Source organism: Micromys minutus (assembly GCF_963924665.1).
Source record: "Micromys minutus genome assembly, chromosome: 21".
In the NCBI taxonomy this organism is placed as follows: Eukaryota; Metazoa; Chordata; class Mammalia; order Rodentia; family Muridae; genus Micromys; species Micromys minutus.
The window spans coordinates 47,867,709-47,889,533 of record NC_137956.1 but is presented as its reverse complement, the minus strand read 5'-3'; the positions used below and the strand labels follow the sequence as shown (position 1 = coordinate 47,889,533).

The 21,825-nt window shown below is 47.0% G+C and overlaps 1 protein-coding gene across 1 annotated transcript in view; it reads right to left on the bottom strand.

Annotated features, from left to right (window-relative positions):
* Positions 1-21,236, bottom strand: part of CTDSPL (CTD small phosphatase like) — a 113,525-nt gene extending 92,289 nt beyond the window's left edge. The window contains exon 1 of the mRNA XM_080934891.1: positions 21,133-21,236. Coding sequence (XP_080791017.1) covers positions 21,133-21,211 — 79 coding nt within the window. The 5' untranslated portion in view covers positions 21,212-21,236. The remainder of the gene's footprint in view (positions 1-21,132) is intronic.
* Positions 21,237-21,825: the final 589 nt, after the last annotated feature.

The window sequence follows — 21,825 nt, the reverse complement described above, 5'->3', positions numbered from 1 at the left end:
GGAGAGCCCAGCCTACCATGGACAGTGATCCAGGGCAGGTGGTCCTGGGTGTATAAGAAAGAGCTGTGGAGCTCAAGACAGCAAGCAGCATTCTGTCATGGCCTTGGCTTCCCTTCATTACAAAGGGTGACCAGGGCAAGCTGGAAAAGCCTTTCCTCCTTGAGTCGATTTTGGTCATGGCGCTTTGTTACAGCAGCAGAGGCAAGCCAGTGCACACAGTCTCATGCAGAAGGTTTAGCTCAGCAGAGACTGCAGGATATCTGGTCCTATATGACTGGTATTTTGTAGGCCCAGTGCCTCCCTAGCACTCATCCAAGTGATTGCCTTACATTTTGTAACTGCAAGGCATTCTGGGAGTAAATGCCGTAACTGCTTCCCTGTCTCTGTCGAGGGGCTTATTCTCCTGTGCCCATTGTCTGTGCATCAAGGTTATGTCTGGGAAATGCATCCTTTTAAAAATAATCTTAGGACATTGTAATTTAGTGTATGTGCATGCCTGTGTGTACACACCACACCACACACACACACACACACACACACACACACACACACAAACACACACCCTTTGAATGGCCATGGTGTGGATAGGATAACTTGTGAGAGTTGGTTCCCTCCTTCCACCATGTGAGTCCTGGAGATCAAACTCAAGCCCAGCCTTGGTGACAGACTCCTCTACCCGCTGAGCCCTCTCACTGACCCCTTGGGAAATTTTCTTTAAAGATGTTGTTAGACTAAATCTACTCACAGCTCACACTTCTGTACATAGTAAAACGGTCCCCAATGGTGGCCACCTCCTTAAACGTCACAGACCCTGAAGTTCATTGTTTCATTTCTATTGCTAATATCAAGGATGAAAAATAATCCTGTAGGCGCTAAAGATAAACCAACATCATCAACTTACACTCATCATTTTAAAAAATATATTTTCTAGCTTTATGTGCATAGGTGCCTATGTGTGTGCAAGTGTGTCACGTGTGGGCTGAAGAGGCCAGAAGAGGATGTCAGATGGCTGAAGCTGGAGTCACAGACAATTGCAAGCTGCCATGTGGATGCCGGGAACCAAGCCCAGGGCCTCGGCAAGAACAGAGAGCGCTCTCAACCCCAGAACCATTACTCCAGTCCCAAATGACTGTGCGGATAACTGTCTCAATTGTCTGTTTACTTCTTTGTTTCAGGCTGGCCTGGAACTCCAGAGATCTTCATGCCTCCACTTCTGAAGCACTGGGATTAAAGGCGAGCACCAGGATGTCTAGCATCACCCAGCATCACCCAACACTTCAAAAACACAGTCTGAATGGGCAAATTCTGGGGAAGGAGAAACTTGCCAGAACTGATACAAAAAGAAATAGACCACTTGACTAGTCCTGTGTTCACCAATCAAGTTAAATCTCCACTGGAAATCTTACACACAGAGAAACCCCAGGACCCAAGGCCTTTACAAATGTACGCTGCAATCTGTGAAATAAACCATCTATAGGAATGATTTAGTGAGAGAACCTGAGTTCGGTTCTCCAGAATGCACACTGAAGTGCCAGGTGTGGTGGCATGTGTCTGCTCTCCGGGAACTGGCGAGGTGGAGACAAGTCGGTCCCTAGGGCCCAACTGGCAAGTTCTAGCTCCAGGGAGAGCCTACTTCAAAAACCAAGGAAAGGAACATCTGAGGAAGACATATCCAGCTTCCACATGCAAACCTGGACACACATGTGCGCGTGCAAGTGCACACACACACATACACACACATACACACACACACACAGTTTTAAAACAAAGATAGGTTTTTCCAAAGAATAAACTCCCCAGACATGTTTTCTGAGGCTCGGCATGACCTTGATACCAGACGCCCCCACGTACTTTCAACATGAGGAAAACCCCATGCTGATCGCTTCTGAATGGGATGGAAGGTCACTGGTACTGTTACTCACAGTGGGCTGTTGCCCAACTTCCTGTCAAGTTCACAGATTCCCTGAACTCCTGGTTCCTAGGCCACTTGGGGAAAATCCTGCTCTAAAGAAACTGGGCTAGACGTAACCTAGACCACCAGCGAACCAGAGCCTTAGTCATAACGGGTACTTGTGTTACGGTCTTCAGACAGGCCTTTTTGGCTGGATTTCTTCTAAGGCAGTGGTTCGCCGTTCTTTATGGCGTTGTATATCAGACATCCTGCATATCACGTGTTCACAGTATGATTCAGAACAGTAGCAAAATTATAATTATAAAGTAGCAACAAAGTAATTTTATGGTTGGGGGGGTCACCACAACACGAGGAGCTGCATTAAAGGGTCATAGCACCAGGAAGGCTAAGAATCACTGTTTTAAGAGGACTGTCTCCCCTGACTTCTTATTTCATACATCTCTTTGTTCTCTGATATAATTTTTGCTTTCCCTAATATAAAGAACTTGACCGAACATTTCAAGTCCTTTATTCCTAAAATAAACCATCAGGGTAACATTGTAGAATCAGCATCTTAGGCAAGCCAACCTTGATGACACACTCTGGCCATCTGACTGCACATCTGTAAACAGGACATTGACAGCTGGTGCCTGACACAAAGTCAAGGGTACAGACTAGGGCCCTTACAATAAATACCCTCTGGAAGGTCACCGGAAACACACACACACACATACACACACATACACACACACACACACACACACACACACACACACACACACACGAATGTACACTGAAACCAAAAGCCAAAGCCAAACTCAAGAGTTGAGGGCAGATGTGTCCAGTGTGGAGCCCGGGACAGCTGAGTTATCACTGACCCTCCTTAGGGAAACATCACCCTAAATTCCTGACAAGCTTCTTGGACATTCTCCCTCTGGGAGAGGAATGAACTAAATGCAATGACTGCACCTTCCCCACTTTTTGAAATTCATTTCCACATACAGGGGTAATATCCTTAAAAATTGATGCTAATCTTCAACTGGAGTCCAGGATTAATCTTTTTCTCCTTATGAAAAATTTAAACCTATGAGAAATACAGGGAATAAATTTAGCAAATACATATTGGAGCTACCCAACTACCCATCTCCAGGAAGTTTAATGTTTTGTTAGATTTGTCTCATTTTAAAAAACCCTCATTAAGGAAACATTACAGAGGGTTGGAGGGATGGCTCAGTGGGTGCAGCGACTACTGTGCAAACATGGTGACCTAGGCTGTGGGCCGTCAATCACACCAAGGCCAGCCTGGGGGGTGGAGACTGAATCCAAGAAGGGCAGCTGCCCAGTGTTCTGTCTCAGAAAGGACCAGCACCTGTGGTCCTCTGAGCATGCACATGCTCCGTGATATAACCTCTTGTGCACACACAAAACCCCCATGAGTGCGTGCGCGCGCACACACACACACACACAGATACACATCACAGATAATAAAATATTTTTGTACTGGTAACACAGAGAGTCTAATACATTTCTTTTTGGTTCCACTGGTTACGTGGTGATTTATTTCTTTGTCTTTTATTTATGATTTTGTTTTTCTATGTTTTCTTCCAACGAGATCTCAGCCCTGGTTCTCCAACAAAAAGCCAGTGGGCTTTTGAGAAATCACCTTCTTTTATCTGTAATAATGAAATCATTTCACTTTGGACAATACCAGCATCCTAATGGAGACGCCCTAAGTCGGATGGTGAGCAGGTGTGTCTATGTGCAGCTGAGCATTTCCTGAGCCCAGAGTGTCCACAAGGCACCCGTCTTCTAATACAGTTGAATCCCACATTCTTCTGAGAATTGTGACCAATACAACAGGACTGTGACTGTCTAAGAGACTCCTCCACACTGTGTTTCCTACTGAAAATGCCCCACCTGAGTGTGGTAGTGCACACCTTTAATCCTAGCGTTTGGGAGGCAGAGGCAGGCGAATCTCTGTGAGTTTGAGGCTACCTGGTCCAGGACAGAGTAACCCTGTCTCAGACAAACAAACAAACAAACAAACAAAAAACCACCGAAAACAAGATAGAAAGAAAATGGATTCTTGTGTGTGTGTGTATGTACACATATGTTCTAGTGTGTGCATGTTTGTGTATGAATGCATATATTTGTGTGCATGTGTGTAGTATATGCATATGTTTGTGTGTGCATGTGTGTATTGTGCATGCATATATTCATGCATGTGTGCATGCACATGTGTATTCACGCCTGTGTATATATGTACATGTGTGCATACTTGCACATGTATATGGAAGCCATAAGCTGATCTCAGGTGTCTTCCTCGGGTGTCTTCTCTACCTTGTTTTATGAGACAGAGTCTCTTACTGAACCTAGTGCTGTACCAGCTGGGAAGCCCCAAGGCCTTTCCTGTCTTCCTCAGCAAGGCAGGAGCACACGGGCTTTTTACAGGGTTCTGGAGATTAAGCTCCTTACCAACTGAACCAGCCCCCAGCCCTGGGATTCTTGACCTTTATGATAAATTTTAGTGTCTCCCACTTCCGGCATTTGTGGTTCATAAGTTCACTTGAAGAGTGTCAAGAGATAAACAGCAAGAATCAAGGAAACAGTTCATCCCATAGGAAGCAGACAGAAGAAACCGCATCCTGAAGAGAATGCGGTCTGTCATCTCGGGTGAGCTAAAGAACTTGTCCCGCTAAAAATACTGCGTGAGAAGAGCGAGAGAAGGGGTGTCTCCCAGAGGTGCACAGCCACTGTCTCTCAAGACATCCACTGGAAGGGTTTGTGCTGGTCTCCCTGTATGTTTCAAGTTTCCCTTTAACATCAGATACAGACAGACTAGTTTTATCTCCTGGCTTTCTAACTGGGTAGTTACATATCTCCTCTGTGACTCAGTTTCCTCTGCCATATTCTAAAGCGGCTTCAAACAAGGCATGTGTGCAGGCAGCGTAACACGTGGCAGTCATGGAGGCAGAGCGTGGCTCTTTGCCCAGCCTTTCCCCAGAGCACTACGTTTAAGCATCTCAAATAAAATAGCCAGAACCAGTGAGATGGCTCATTGGGTAAAGGCATTTGCCCTGATGACCTCACTTGACCCTTGGGACCCTCATTGTAGAGAGACCAGTTCCTACAAGTTGTCCTCTGACCTCCACACATGCACGCTTACACCTCCCCTCCCATGCACGTGCAGAATAGTTGTAATAATTTTCTTAATTAAACAGCCACATCTGTTAACACGTACGTTCAAGGGCCTGCCGGGGCTGCACAGGACAGAGCATTTCAATGAGTGTCTACCGAGCAGGTGATGAGAGCTAACAGTGACCCCTCATCTAGGAGGTGTTGGTTGAGTGATTATATGTTATGCAAGTGTCTTTTACATAGCACTTGATTTCTGTAATAACTCTGTCATGTTTCTTTCTCTATGAAATAAAGGCTTAAAGGATCAACCACTAGGCCTGAGGAGATACATCGGCCGTTAAACTGTCTTGAGTCTGACGCCCAGAAACCATGTTCCAAAATAAAACAAAAAGCAACAACAACCCAGTTTGGTGGTGCACACTTGAAATCCTAGTGCAGGGAGGTGGGGACAGGTTGGTCCCCAGGCTGCTGGTCAGCAGCATAGCCTATTCAGTGAGCTCACCTCACTGAGAGATACTGTCTCAACAAACAAGGTGGCTGACTCTCCTATGAGGAGCCTGGACCCGTACTTAAATATGACTGTACACGTGTGTATGTATGTGTGTGCTTTTTCTTTAACCACACGTTACCACCTGGGAAAACAAAACAAGACATATACAAAGCACTGGGCTATTCCCCAGAATACTTCATACTCTGGGTGAAAATATTTGCAAAATATTTTATATTTAAAAGGTATCAGTAATAAGAAGACAAACAACCCAGTTAAAAAATATTAAAATTAAAGCACACAAAAAGACTCCCAGCACCATTAGGAGGTTGGGGCTTAGCCTGGGTGTGGAATGTGTGCTTAATTTGCACAGGTCTTGGGGTCTATCTCCACTGCCAATACAAACAACAATAAAAGAAAAAGAAAAAGCCCATCGAGATAAGACACCATTAGTCATGCAAAAGAGAAGACAATACCAAAGACAGATAAGCAGATGTCAGCGGAGGCTGTCACGGGCTGCCAGAAATCAAAACGGAAATGCCAGAGGAAACATTTTATCTCCATAGAGATAGGTGGTTCTGTTTGTCAGAACTCACAAAGCTTTGTAAACTTGTACTTCACCAGAAGGGGTGATTTTTATTTTCTGTAAATTCACTTTGATACATGTATCAAATGTAAAATCAAGTACATCGGGTAGGATAGGGCAGCCAGTATCTCTGCGCTTCCTGAAACCAAGAGAGGCAGGGCTGACTGCAAGCTCTAGGCCAGCCCAGGCTACACGGTGAGACCCTGTTCCCAAGAAGAAGAAGAAAGCCCAGAAGTCACTCAGGGAAGGAGAGAGTGTTACTGTCTCCTGTGGAGTAGAAAACCTACTCCTCAGGCAGGGGAGACAGCTCAGTCAGTAAAGTGCTCGGGAGCACGAGGTCCAGGGTGAGACCCCACAACCCACAAAACCGCTTGTCCTCTCACAGCTGAGGAGATAGAGATGGGCCTCACAGCCCGGCCAGTCTGCTTAACTGATGGCAGCCGCAATAAGCAGGAAAGCCCGTCTCAAAAAGCAAGGTGGTTAGAGCAGAGAAAGCACACACACCTAAGGTTGATCTCTGATCTCCACAGGAATGCACACACACACACACACACACACACACACACACACACACACACACACACAGCTGGTGCTTATATATTAGACAGGGTTTATGACAACACAGATTTTAGGGTTACCTGATGACTGTCATTAAGCACACTACTGTAACCAACAGAAAAGTGAGCATGTTCTGTTTCCTGACACAGGAGAAAGGCTGCTTGGCTTTGCCTTTGGACTCCAAGTCAATGACTTAGGCTTAAGCAAGCCCAGTACTCAGAACTAACTTACAACAGGCCAAGCATGAAAGCCAAGAATACACGAAGCGCATTTTGAAGCGTGATGTACTTTCTTACTGACCCTACGAGGCTACATTTATCAAGCCACGCTGACAAGGTAAGGCGGTTTGTTCCATGGGATGCTGGAACATCGCCCTGCGGTCTTTGGTTATGTACCAATTTTGAAAAGTAAGAATAGCTACAGTCATCGAACATTCAGCTACTTCTAATTCTTAAAGTGTTCTACAGTACAGGGATTTGGGGACATTCTGGCAAACAGCCTTAATACAAATTATAATTACAAAGAAACCTTTCAGTTTTCAACTTGACACAGCTACTCAGAATCGACACACACTGTTAGGGGGTTACATAATCCTCGGTACCCATAAAGACAGCTTGCTGTCGGGCGCCCAGCTCAGGAGGATTATACCACCCACCGGTGTTTGCCATTGTGATTCCAAACATAAATGTCCACATGCCAACCTGGAGCTTCAAACGGCTCCTAAGCCTTTGCTCTGCTCTGGCACAAAGCTACAAAGGCAAACAGTTGCTTAATTTCATGTTAATTCCCTCACATATTCCCATTAAAAAAATATATATATATACTGGAGGAAAGGAAAGACATTTAAAGGTAAGGAGAAAAAAAGTGTTCGTGTATGTGTGCGGGAGTGTGCACGCTCACAGCCGTGTGTTCGGGTGGAGGCCCGAGGCTGACATGGTGGTGCCTCATTCACTGAGGCAGGGTCTCTCTCGTGGTCTGCTCGTGGGATCCCATCTCCACCTTCAGGTTGCTAGGATCAGAGGCTACCACTCACATCTGGAGATCAGGACTTTGGTCCTCAAGTTTGTATGTGTGACAAGTGCTTTTCCACTGAGCCAGCCCCAGAAAGGGGGGGTTTTAAAAAAAGCTTCTCTCCCTCTCCCTGCTCCTTCCACGCCCACACCCTACTCTGAAGTTTAAATGTCTGAGCGAAATAAGTTCTACAGTGTATAATCTCAATATTACCGAGAAAATTCCTTCGTTGCCCACTGCAGTGGCTGGACACTGCCGGCCTCTGTACCGCGTCTCTTCCAGAACAGTGCTGGACAGATACGTGTGCGTACAGGCGCAAATTCGAAGTGGCCAGTTCTTTCCCGTCCTCTGCCGCTTTCTGGCCAAACGGTCCAGTGACCCATGAGCACTGTCACACGTGTCCCTTCCCTCCCTGCCAACCAGCCCTGCAGCAGTATGCACAGGAAAAGAGCCCTTTTCTAAATCTAAAATCTAAGGTGTGTGGTCCTTCCCGAGACCTAATACGTCAAAAGGGGGTTCCTCCCCATCAGAGGTGCCCCAGCAAATCATCCCGAGGCAAGTTTCTGTAGCTCACGGATCAGCTTCCAAGGCAGTCTGAGCAAGAGGCAGACTTTTGAAGTCAGGGGCCATGTGCAATGAATCCAGACACACCATTCCATGTTTACCCTCAAAGTGGAAGAGTTTCTTAACTGAGAAATAAAATTAAAGATAGGAGGCTAAACATCCTCACTAAATAAACAGAATATCAACTAGAAAAAATTACATTGGAATTGAAAAAAAATACTGTAGCACTTGGAGTTTAATTTGATGGGAAGGCCAGAGCTCATGAATTCACCTTCAAAGGTAGTTTAACAGCCGGTGTCACAACAGCCCCGCTGATCTGGATTTGACTTTAGACTTAATTCATTCTTATCTTTTGGCTCTTTGTTTACTTATTCGTTCATCTGTTAGTTCTTTATGGACAGGGTCTAACTGCCCAGAACTCACTACATAGAACAGACTCACAGAGATCCTCCTGCCTCTGCCTGCCAAGTGCTGGGATCAAAGGCTGCAGTTTTTTAAGATATCGGAAGCACTTATAGACTTTGAATTTTACATTGTTCATCAATGTAATATCGAAACCAAACTTTATTAAAAAAAAAAACATTTGGGGCTAAAGAGATAGCTCAGTGGTTAGAGCACTGGCTGCTCTTGCTGAGGACCCAGGTTCTATTCCTAGCAGCCACCTTAGGCTCACAACCATCTGTGACTCTGTCTGAAGGGGGTGTGTGACACTCTCTTCTGGCCACCTGGGACACCAGGCACAAAAGTGGTGCATAGGCACACATGCAAGCAGCACATCTGTATCATAAATTAAAAATAAACAAATCTAGAAAAACCTTTTAAAATATAGATTTCTTACATCTGTTTATTTATTTCAAGGGTGGGGACACAGCATGGTGTGTGTGTGGAGGTCAGAGGACAACATGCAGGAGTTGCTTCTCTCCTTCCATCATGTGGGTTGTAGGAGCTCCAACTTGGGTTCTCAGGCTGGTGGGAAGCATCTTTAACCACGGAGCCACCTCACCCGCCCTTGAAACAGGCCTTTACAATGACAATTTTCCAACTCTAGCCTTTCAAGTGTGTAATGTGGCTGGTTGTGGTGGGACACGCCCATCATCTCAGTACTGGGCGTGAGAATGGCAAGTTCAAAGCCGGCCTGGGTTATATGCAGTGACAGCCTGTGTCAGAACCATTACATAATTAAAATCCAACATTAATTTGGCTGAGTCTAAAAGTTATTAATCAAGGGACTTCTAGCAGAACAGAGCAGACCAACTTCCTTCCTTTCCCACTAAGCACAGTTAAAGCCTCAGGACTTTGTACTGGGGTGAGCAGTCAATTCTGAGAAGAAGAAAGAAGGCACACTGGGGGGCAGCCATGAGGCCCGAAGACCATTTCTAACCCGGGATGCCCCACGACCGGGTGCCCCAAGTGAAAGACAGAAGCACAGATATAGACCAGAGTCATGGGACAAACCTCTGTGACACAGGCCATGGGGGAAGGAGAATCTGGCAATGCATGCACACACATACAAACACACTACTACATACTACTACATACATACCATATACACACACTACACAATATACACTACATACTACACACATTACACTATAACAATCACAAACCACACTACATACTATACACATACTATACACACACATACACACACACTCACATACACACACACTCACATACACACACACACACACACACATGCACACACACATGCACCCTGTGGGTCTGCCCCATCAAAGCCAGTAAATAGCTGAGGGCTACCAACCAAAAACTCCACTCCCATCGGGTGTCACTAGCCCTAGGGACAAATGAGGCACGCATAGAGCAGAGCTGGTAAGGAGAGTGGCGAGGAGACGGTGAGCTACAATGTGAGTGGCGACCACATGGCCAGAGAAGACTGTCCCCTGACACCCCTGACACTGCAGTAGGATGGGGAAGGTATCCCCGGAGGCGTGGGAAGAGTCAGGGTTGTCCAAACCCACGGAGATAATGAGGTCACTCCTTTGTAGCTTATTAAAGACCATGTGGCCACTGAACTCCCTCGCCTGCCCAGCAGACGTCAGAAGAGGCCAACAGAGAACGGGAACAAGACGGGGCGCCCTTTCTGCTGGAGCCACGTGGACGGTTTCAACCAGATCCTGATTCTCCACATGACCCAAAGATCTCCAGGTTTGTAACTGCCCTGTTACATCTCAGACGGGATGAACACGGGCCATCAGCAGATGTGGGCACCGCGACATAAAGATGGCAGGCTTACTTGACAAAGACTTCAAAGCAGCCACAAGGGGAAAAAAACAGCCTCCATGAGCAACAGAAGCACATTGGAAACAACCGGTGTGGGAGGGGGTAGAAAGCCTGAGCATGAAGAAATTACTCAGAATAAACAGAGGCTTAGAATTAAAGGGACCCGGGAGATAGCTCACCGTGTAAGCACCTGCCACACAAGTACAAGGGACAAGAGTCCCCAGTACCCCCATGAATTCAATGGTGCGCTGCAATCCCAGTGCACAGGAGGTAAGGGCAGGGCCTCTCCGAAGCAAGATGGCGGCCCACCTTAGAAAGATTAGTGAGCTGTGGGTTCAAGTGAGAGACCCTGCCACAAGACGTAAGGTACAGGGTAACTAAGGGAGACGCTAATGTCAGTCTCATGTGCCCATGTGCACACCGAACACACACACACACACATACATGCACACACACACATGCACACACACACGCATACACACATGCACACACACATGCATACACACATGCATACACACATGCATACACACATGCACACACACATACACACACATGCACACACACACACACGCATACACACATGCACACACATATGCTTACACACACACATACATGCACACACACATATACACACATGCACACACATGCATACACACATGCACACACACATGCATACACACATGCACACACACATACACACACGCACACCTAAAAGTAAGTGCAATAGAAGTATCCCAGTGGGTAGGCTCTACAGAGAACGGAGATGACAAAATCAATGAGCTTGAAGAGAGAATAATAGGAATCATCCAATCTGAACAAGGGAAGACTGGAAGGAAACCCCACCAGCCTGCAGAAACAAAAGTGACCTCGGAGGTTAGAACTCACAGTTCCTGCAGGGGCCCAGGTTTCATTGCCAGCATCCGCATGGTGGCTTACCCTACCCTATACTTCCAACTCCAGAGGGTCCTATACCCTCTTACAGCCTTCACAGGTTTACATACATGCAGGCAAAACACCCGTACATGTCAAATAAAAATAACTAAATCTTAACGTAAAAAACAAAAGGATCCTGGTGTAGCTGGCATCCCAGGAGATAGGGCCCGAGGAAATAACGTCCGAAAAACCCCCAAAATTGGCAAGAGACGTAAATCCAAGAGGCAAAATGAACTGGAAAGAGACTAATCCAAAGAAATCCATGCCAAGGAGCATCGCAGTTAAACTAATGAAAACGAACAATTACACAGCCCTTCAGAAAACAGTCCAGCAGTTTCCTTTAAAACAACACTCAATATTCTTACCGTCTCAATGACGTTTGGGTAAATACCCAAATGAGTGGAAAACAATTGTTTCTGGACACAGTTGCTCTCGGCAGCCTTGTTCATTTTGTTGAACTCAGAGGCAATCTGCTGTCCTTTAGTAAGTTAACCATAATTAACTGCTGCACTCCCACAGAGCTCGGGTTCATCCAACACTGAAAACAAACAGACTGGAGGGGACCAGGAAGGCAACACCTTTGTAACGTCCACGGTGCAGGCATGAACACCAGAGCTCCGTCATCAGAATCCAGATCAAAAGGCAGGGCGCGGAGCTGCATGCTTGCAGTCCCCGAGTTGGATAGACAGAGAGAGGCAGATCCCCAGAATCCAAGGGCTGGAGCCTAGCCTAACTGGTGAGCCCCAGGCCTATGTGAGACCCTGTCTCCAAAACAATGTGAACAGCTCCTAAAGAGAGACACCTGAGACTGACCTCTGGTCCCCCCATTCACCTGCACACACCAACATGCGCACAATGTGCACATATACACGTGTGCATACACATACATAGACATGCATGCACATTCATGTACAGAAAGATGAATTATTTTTAAATATCAATTTTATTTGTAATTGTACACACATAACCTCCCCCGTGTGTGTGTGTGTGTGTGTGTGTGTGTGTGTGTGTTATGTGCATGAACATGCCACACAGAGTCCAGAGGTCAAGACTGATCCCTTGGAGCTTACAGGCATTTGTGAGCCACCAAAAACGGATACTGGGATGGAAACTCTGGTCCTCTGATAGAACAGTAAGCAATCTTAACTTCTAAGACATCCCTCTAAGCCCACAAATTAACTTTAAACCATGAGAAGACATGAAGGAACCCAAATGTTCTTTGAGAAGAAAGCCAGTTTTGCAAAGGCTGCATGCCGTGCCCCCAACTAGATGATCTTCTGAAAAAAGGCAAACCTACAAAGATTTTTTAAAAAAATCAGAAGTTGTCAGAGGCTGGGATCTGAGAAGGATGGGTTGACACTGAAAGTTTGTAAGGTGGTGAAACCATTGTTAGGCACTGGAATGGTGGTCATGTATCACAGAACCTTTATTGAAACTCATAAAGCGTTTGATGGTGACAGACAGCCCTAATGTGTGCCACCTGTACTAGTGATAATGGAGAGAGAGACTGTGATCACCACAGGACGATGGGCATATATCGACAGTGGGGGAGGAGACTCTGGAGGAGGAGACGCATACTTGGCACTGAGCTGTCTCAAGCTTTCCGCTCAACATGGCCGTGAATCTGACTCTGCTCTAAACGTGAAAGGTCACTGAACAACCACGGGACTATGTGAAAATGAAAATATCAACATTTGTGGGGATTGCTACAGCCGTGCTGAGAAGTTGTGTGTGCCACTAAACATATTTATTAGATAGAAGAAGAAGAAAATACCGGGACCTCTGAACATTTCAGTAAGGGGGAGGGGCTCAAAATAGACTCAAACCAAACCAAGAGGCAGGAAGAAATTAATAAAACTGAGTAAAGGAAATAAGGGAAGAAAGAAAGAAAGAAAGAAAAAGAAAGAAAGAAAGGAAGGAAGGAAGAAAAAGAAAGAAAGAGGGGAAGAGAAAGAAAGAGAATGAAGGCCAAGGAAAGCTGAGTTACCCTTAGCAAACCTGACCACAAATCATCACCTGCCTCATTGTTACTGGTTCTGTGCACATCAGGAGTCGGCCCGAGATCACGTGCTAAGGATGCTACTCAGTGCTCAGACATTGGTCAGCTTAAATGAGATGTATGAAATCTCAAGAAATCCATCATACCACAGGTCTATGCATACCGAAGAGATTACTTAAACAGCTCTACAACTACCGGGAAAAAAAAAAAAAAAGTCGAACTTGAAGATTTAAAAACTGCCCCAAAGAAATCTCCAGGCCTAGACAATCTCAGTGGAGAAGGACCACGCTAATTCTACACAACTGGTTCTGGAACAGGGTAGAAAGTTCCCTGACGTATTTTCCATGAGGTTGATATCAAGTCAGGAAGACAACATCCGCTGAAATAAATAAATAAAACTGTAGATGACGTCGCTCACGGGTAGAGTTCATCAACATGTAGAAGGGAGTTACACAACAGAAGTAAACCTTCTTTAAGGGCATCAAGCTGGTTTCTTATTCAAAAGTCAGATGCACAAAGCCTCAGTTATCTATAAAACTCAGATAACCCAGGATGGAAGAGAACCTCACCAACCCACTGAATCCAAAATCTAACAGCTCAGATTATACATATTGGTGAAAGATAACGTTTTTATCCTTGGATTAGGAGCTGTCAAGGTTCGAATGAGCAATGTCCCCCATGGTCTCAGGGGACTGTAGCACATTGGGTCCATGGTTGGTGATGCTGTTTGGGGAGGGTTAGATGGTTTAGCCTACTTCCGGTTGTCTGTCTACTTCCTTCCTCTTGCTGAAGATGTGAGCCCTCAGCTTCCTGTGAGCTCTCAGCTTCCGGTTCCTGCCGCCATGCCTGTTGCTTGCTGCCACGTACCCTTACCATGAGGTGATCTTATCCCGCTGGAACCAGTAAGCCCAAATAAACCGTTTCTCTTGTGGGTTGCCTTGGTCATGGCTTTATCACAGGAACTGAGGATAACTAAGACAGGAGCAAGCGAAGGCACCCATCCATCCCCATTAGTTATTTAATATACTGTCCAAGCTCTAGTCAGTGTGATAAAGCAGGAGGAAAAAAAAAATTGAAGGCACGCAGATCTGAAGAAGAAAAGTAAATGTTCTTATTTGACATGACAGCTGACATCAAAACTTGTGGGAATCCAAAAAAAAAAAAAAAAAAATATCTCAGAGCCAATCTGTGAGCTCGACGGAGACACAGGATTCAGGATAACACAGCACCAACTATGTCTGCATGCTAACACGGCCTTCCAGATGAAAATTTCTAACTGCTTAAGGAAGAAAGCACAGTACGGCATTGATAGGGCTTTAAGACCCTGAGGAGAGTGAGCCCATGCCCGGTTCTTTGCATGGGTCGGGGGCTGGAACTTGTGCGTTCATGCTTGGGGAGTAAGCGTTCTCGGCCGTACTTCAGCTGAACGTCTCTGTGTCTTTGTTAGCGGCTGCTGGGTGTATTTGGGTGGGTTTGGCTCTTTTAGTTCTGTGGCTTACTCCACTCAATTTCTCTGTCTGCACCACTTAATCTTAAACTCTAGTTACCTGTGTATAAGAATGCAATGACTGGGACTAGGGGGACGGCTTGGTGGGTAAGAGTGCTTGCTCTACAAGCGTAAGGACCCAAGTTCAAATCCCCAGCACACATGTAAAAAGTTAGAAGCTGTACAAGTCTGTAAAGCCTGTGCTGTGTGCAGCAGAGCCCTGAGGGTGGTAGCGGCCTGGACACAGACTGGTTCAATGAATGACCGTGTCTCAAGGGACTACAGCAGGGTAACAAAGCAGTACACACACACACACACACACACACACACACACACACACGTGAAATTATGTTTAAAAATGACAACTTTGAAAATCCAAGAGGCTTTAGGAAAATAGATGCCTTATGCTTGGCAAAATGGTATGTTTACTCAAGGAGACAGTAATTTTATTTATTTATTCTATTTTGATAGTTATACATACCTTTATACTTAAAATGTATTTATAGACATACAGTAAAGGAGCGAGAACCACAAGACCTCAAATAAGAAAAGAGGAAGTGTGGGCACGGTGGTGTACACCTCTAATCTCAGCAACAGGGTAGGAGGGTGCATACCTTTTATTTTCTTTCTTAAAACTTATTCACTTGATGGAATAATTTTAAATAAGAAAGTAAATAAACTTGTGACTATCACATGACCCACTAACTATACTGATGTGTGTATTTGCCCAAGGAAATGAGGATTTAAGTTTATATAAACGGTTTCATGTGTTTATTCAAAACACCCCAAATCTTGAAAGGATGAACAATCAAACCATAGTGTGTTCACACCACTGAACTTTACACAGGGATGAAATATACCTAAGTGCCAACACAGTGACCATCCAGAAAGTCGAATGCTATCCAGAGAGTCGGTCTGCCTGCCCACTCTGCTGAAAAGATCACATTCTGTCTGATCCCACCTAGCTAACACGTCTGAAATGGCAACATTTTGGAAACAGAACAGATTAGAGGTTGCCAATCTGCCAAGGAAGGGAAGGGCAAGGAAGGAAAATGGGTGTGGCTAGAAAGAGGAGGAAGAGTATGCCCCCCTCCAGGAAAGGAACTTCTGCCTTCATAAGGTCATTATGAACATCCTGGCTGTGAAGCCAAAGTCTTGTCAAATGTCAACACTGAGGGGTCCCAGGTAGAGGAGAGAAAGGACCTCTGTGATGCCTTCCCTCCCCCATTTCTTTCCTCTTTGAAGGGCTCTGCCACTGTTTAGCCTGGAATCTGTGATTTCCAGCATTTGGAGTGTAGAGGTCCAGCCCACCACCATACCTGGCTCTGTGTGATCTCCTGTAAGAACATCTGACTCTGCAGTTTCATCTAAATACAAGTTTAAGATGGGAGTGGAGTGCACATGTTTAATCCCAGCACTGGGAGGCAAAGGTTTCTGAGCTTGTGGCCAGCCTGGGCTTCATAGTGTTAATCTGAACCTTCCTTCAATCTATCCTGTTGTCCGAAATGATTACTGCTTGTAAATACCTTGTCTTGGCTGCAATTTTGTCAACACCTCCAGGGTTGGAGGTTCTGAGTTATAACTAAAAGCTGCTCTTCCAGAACTGTTTAAGTCCCAGAACCCACATGGCAATGTACAACTGTTTGTAATGCCTGTCTCTGTTTAATCCCCTCTTCTAGCCCCGGCATGCATTGCATGTGCATGGTACAAATGCAGACATGCAGGTAAAACACCCATACGAATGAAATAAAATCTCAGAAGTTTAAAATGATATTTTAGGAGAGACTAGGAACTGCAAACATTTATGAGAAACAGACTCAGAACTTTGGGCCTGAATATACAATGGCCTGCAGTAATCTTCGGCAAACCTATTGGCTCACATGCAGAAAGAAAGAAAGAAAGAAAGAAAGAAAGAAAGAAAGAGAGAGAGAGAGAGAGAGAGAGGGAGAGAGAAAGAAAGAAAGAAGAAAGAAAGAAAGAGCGCAAAAGAAAGAGCTGTTTAACTAGCACTGAGATGTTCTGGGTGTTTCTTCATATTAATTGAGGTTTCTTGGGGTTTGTTTTGTTATTGTACAATTCCTTCAAATTATTTCTCTATAAAGAGCTAAAGGAAATATCCTTTCTTAGTTAAAAAAAAAAAGTCATCCCTAAAACAACACAAGCACATTTCCATCAATACTGAAACAAAGTGTTCTGTTTCTCTTACTGCCTCTCAGCCTTTGCCCAGAGAATCATCCCTGTGCAGTTATCCCCTCAGATTGCTTTTGTATATTTCTGGACATTTTTTTTTCAGTTCTGTATGTTTGATTTTTTTTTAACCAAGATAGGATCATGCTGTTATTATGTCATTCTTGAAATTTCTCGCTTCAAAATGTCTCAGGGAGTCACGTGTCCATACGGCTCTGAAAGTCGTGTGTCTGTATGTTCAGATGTAATTTAACTTGTCTGTTCCAACTATTGATCCAGGAGCATTCTTTCTGCAGGAACTAGACATCCATTGCCCAACCTTATCTGCCTGTTGACACGTGCAGTCAACAGCAACATCCTTGCACTGAGTGCAAATGAGGTGACTTCCCTTGTTACAGTGTAGCTGGTGCTCTGAGGACACTGCTAAGGCTGGGATCGGCGGCTCCACACTTGCTTCCTCTATTTCTGGTCTTCTCTCCTTCCTACAGGGGCTAGCCTTGCTGGAGAGTTCATTTCTGTCATTTTATTTGAGTCTAAGGGAGGCCACGTGACCCAGTTTTGGCCAATTAAACACAAACAAAAGTTTACTGAGCAGTCCCTGGGAATGAATGGTCTGCTTCCCAGATAAGAGGGATAACAGGACCGACTCTGTCTCTTTTCCCTCCTTGAGGATGACTAGGGAGACTAGGAGGGTTGCAGAAAGGTTGGAGCATGGTGGGAGAGCCAAGAGAAATGAAGCTGCTCTGACATCAGGGCTGTTCCTGGACAGGCAAGGCAGCCAATCTCCAGGCGCCTGAAAAGGAGAAGCCAACTTGGGCTGAATGAAGCCTGCTTTTCTGATACTTGCAGCCAAAAGTATCACCTCACGCTTTAAGTACTAAATTACTCTTTAAAACTGCTTGCACTCCTGCAGACATTGATAAATAGTTAAGAGCACTGGCTGTTCCTATAGAGGACCTGGGGATTCATTAAGGCACCCACACGGTGGCTCAAAATCATCCATAACTCCAGTTCTAGAGAATCAAACACACTCTTCTGGCCTCTACAGGTACCAGGCACACACATGATACGCTCGGGCAAAGCACCCATACATATGAAATAAATAAATCCTAACAACATGAAAAGTTTGTACTTGTTTTTTTAATCTTCTCCCAAGTCTACTGAGAGGTCCCATTTCCCAAACATCTGTTCAATTTGGACACTGGAAGTAACTGAAGTGCTTAACAGAAATGACATGGGCCGTTCCTGTTCAGACTCAGTGGTCGCTCTGGTTTTCTCGTCCCCGACTTTCCCGTTCCTATCTCCTGTCTCTGTTCCTAAGGGCTGTGTGGCAGCAGGGCAGGAACAGTTTGCGGACGGGGGACCATTTTCCAGAGCCTCACTGTCAATCACAGCTGCAAGTAATAAGCCAGAGCCATGGGCTAGTGACAGGGACACATGTCTCTGTCAACCTATGCTGAAGGTGTGTGGAGCGTGGTACACTGGTGCACCGCGTGGAGTCCCCACTGTACCTGCAACGCCTCATCCCTCTGTCAAAACCAGGAGCGGTCGCTGCCACTCCTATTTTACAGAGTAAATAAATGAAAGCAAACATTTTAAGGCCATCAATCCCTCCCTTCCCACAAACACTTCCAATCAGTGCAGGCCCAATACTTAACCAAATGATTGTTTGTTGTGATTTAAATTATGCAAAACTGTATTCTGCCTATCTGAAGATATCGCCCGATTAGGCTGGAAGCTCGGCTGAACCTGTTTCGTGGTTTATTATCCTAAAGAGGCCTTTGCAAAATTTGATTCTCAGAAATAGGCATGAAGGTGGGAGGAACATGTGTTGGAGGAAGGTGGGGGAGTTGGGGGTAGATGTGATCAACATATAGCTCATATCTGTATGGCTGCCAAAGCACACATACTTAATACCAAACAAAAAAATTGACCCTTTATTGCTGCCAAAGCACACATACTTAATACCAAACCAAAAAAAAAAAAAAAAAAGACCCTCTATTGCTATACTACAGCTGGTCAAAATTATATTAACTTTCTAGAGTAAAAAAAAAAAAAATCTCAGGTAAAGTAGGACTTTAATGGTTTTACTAGCCAAACACCCCACCCTAGGACAGCAGGGGAGGAATTCCAGACTTGGTTAACAAGTAACCAATCTGACACTGAAACCAAACAAAATGGGCTGTTAAAGATATGAAAAGCCCGTCCAGAAAAGCAAGGTCAACAAGCTGCACAGAGCAAGGGCGTCCAGTAACACGGACCAGCTTGGCTTTTCCACAGAATCTGATCAGTCAGAGGACACTTGCAAAATTACCCACTCCCAGGTTGACGTGGGGGAAGCAGGGGAGACCAGGTCCTGACAAGTATCCCCTAGCTTCCCGCCACAGCTCTTCCAACAAGAACCACGGAGACAGGAATGCTGGGTTCACCAGGCTTTCTTGAAAGGCTAGACCAGGGAGGTGCTCTCTACTTAGGCCCCAGGAAGTCGTGGGGTTCACTCCATGCCCTCTCACAGGTTTTAAAGCTCATGGATAAGGTGTAAAGACTATTGTGGAAGAGTTTGAAGTCTTTTTTTTTTTTTTTTTTTTTTTTTTTTTTAACATTCAGAAACAGTTTGTAGACACAGGCAGTGTTTACAGCCTACAGACTGAAATGGGATGGTTAATCCTACCTGAGGGGACCTGGGGAAAGTTTCCAGTATTTTCCTGCTGGTCATGCCCAGGGGTCGAGCGCAGGCAGTGGTGGTGGACGGCTCCTCCCAACCTCATCCTACTGACCAGGAGGGCTGTGATCCTCACTGCACAAGCCCAGAGGGTGGAGGCCCATAGAAAGAAACCTGACTCTTCCGGTGTCTGCTGTGGCCAAATCAGGGCTTGAGGGGACAAGCAGGTCCTTAGGGAGTGGAGGCGACTTAGGTGTTTGTACTGCACAGCACGGCAGAGTTAGTTGCCAGAGCAAACCAAGCCAGATTGGTTGGCTCTTCTAAACAGTTTGTCCAACCAGCAGGACACGGTGACTCTAGACACTTGTGTGAAGACCTCAGTTCTCTGAGGGGTCAACATACCGAGAAAGAGCAAAAACGTAAACAGAGGGAGGGACTGGGGCCAGAATACACCCCCAAACAAACCGGGTACAGCATGTGCTGCCTGGTTAGTCTCTGACCAGCTTACCCAAAAGGGGACTAAGAGTTTGCCACACTAAGAGTTTGCCAAGTGCTGTGTAGAGCTCCCCACAACCCACGCGGGGCCTGAGATGCCAGGCCCTGGAGTTCCTGACAGGCTGGTTGGTGGCTGGGAGATGAGCTAAAAGGGAAGTGTGCACATGTGCATGTGGGTGTGCATGTGTGTGGTGGGGTCAGCTCTGTTCTCACCTCTCTCCTCCACTTGCACAACCAACTAAATATTCTCAAGACATGGCTTCTCTGTGCTATGCACAAACAGGCACAAACATGTGTGCACTTGTGTACACACAGGATCTTGGTCAAAAGCAGATATGCACACACAATCTAACAGTAGAGAGACACAATACATTCTGATAATTGGACAGCGAAGGGTCACATTCACACACACACACACACACACACACACACACACACACACACGCACACACGCACCCAAGGTCCACAGTCTCAAGCTCTGCACCTCTCAGTCAGAGGCATACAAACCTGCACATAAGTCCACAAACTCACAGCCTGTCAGGAACGCACACAATCTGCAAGAAGCATACACGCCCTTACAATCTCTCAGTTGGCCTGCGCATACACGTAGGTGTACACACAACCTGTCACACGCACTGCATGCACACTTAAAACAGCTCTGTGCAGTGCACATATCCCATCCCAACTTCTCAGTCGCTCCTGCACAGTCACAGGAGCTCAGCTGGCACAGGCATCCTCGCAGCCTCCCTCTGCTCCAGGCGCACCCCACACCCACGCACCCTCCTGGCCCGGTACACCCCTCCCCCACGCCCGTGCGGGCGCACACCGAGAACTCCGGCGACACGGGGTACACTCACACACCCCCGCGGCAGCCTGCCTGTGCCCCCTCCTCACCTTTTTCACCCGCGACGGGCGACCGGGCCTCATCTTCCTTGGGGTTGGTCACCTGGGTGATGATGGCCGGACCGTCCATGGGTGCGCGCCGCGCCGGCCGCCCGCAGGCCCGGCCCCCCGCAAGCCAGGCGCGGGGGGCGCGCGGGGGCGCGGCGTAGGGGGCGCGCAGGGGCGCGGCGCGGTGGGACGCTCGCCGCCGCCGGGACGCGCCCGCCGCCCGGCCCCGCGCTCCGAGAGAGGCGGCCGGGGCCCGCGCCCCAGCTCCCGCCGCCGCCGCCGCCGCTGGGCTGGAGCGGCCGCCGCCTCGTCAGCATGAACCCCGGAGCCGCGCCCGGGAGAGCCGCGCTCGGGGAGGCGGAGCGGGAGGCCCGGCGCCGCGGGAAGCGCGAGCGGGCGACGGAGAGAAGGAGCGAGCGCGGAGCTAGGGCGGGAGGGCGGGAGAGAGGGAGCGCGAGGGGGAGGGAAGGAGGAAAGCGAGGAGGGCGGGCGGGTGGGTGTGTCCCGGCCCGAGGACTGGCCTCCACCGGCGCCGGCGCTGCCCGCCCGCCCGCCGCCCGCCGGGGAGAGGGGTGCGGGGCCGAGTCGGGGGCTCAGCGTGCGGGGTGTGGTCTGGGGCGGTGGCGCGCGCGCGCGGGGCACAGGGGGCCTCGGGGTAGGTGGGAGGGTGCGGTGGAGCCTGGGAGATGGAGCAAG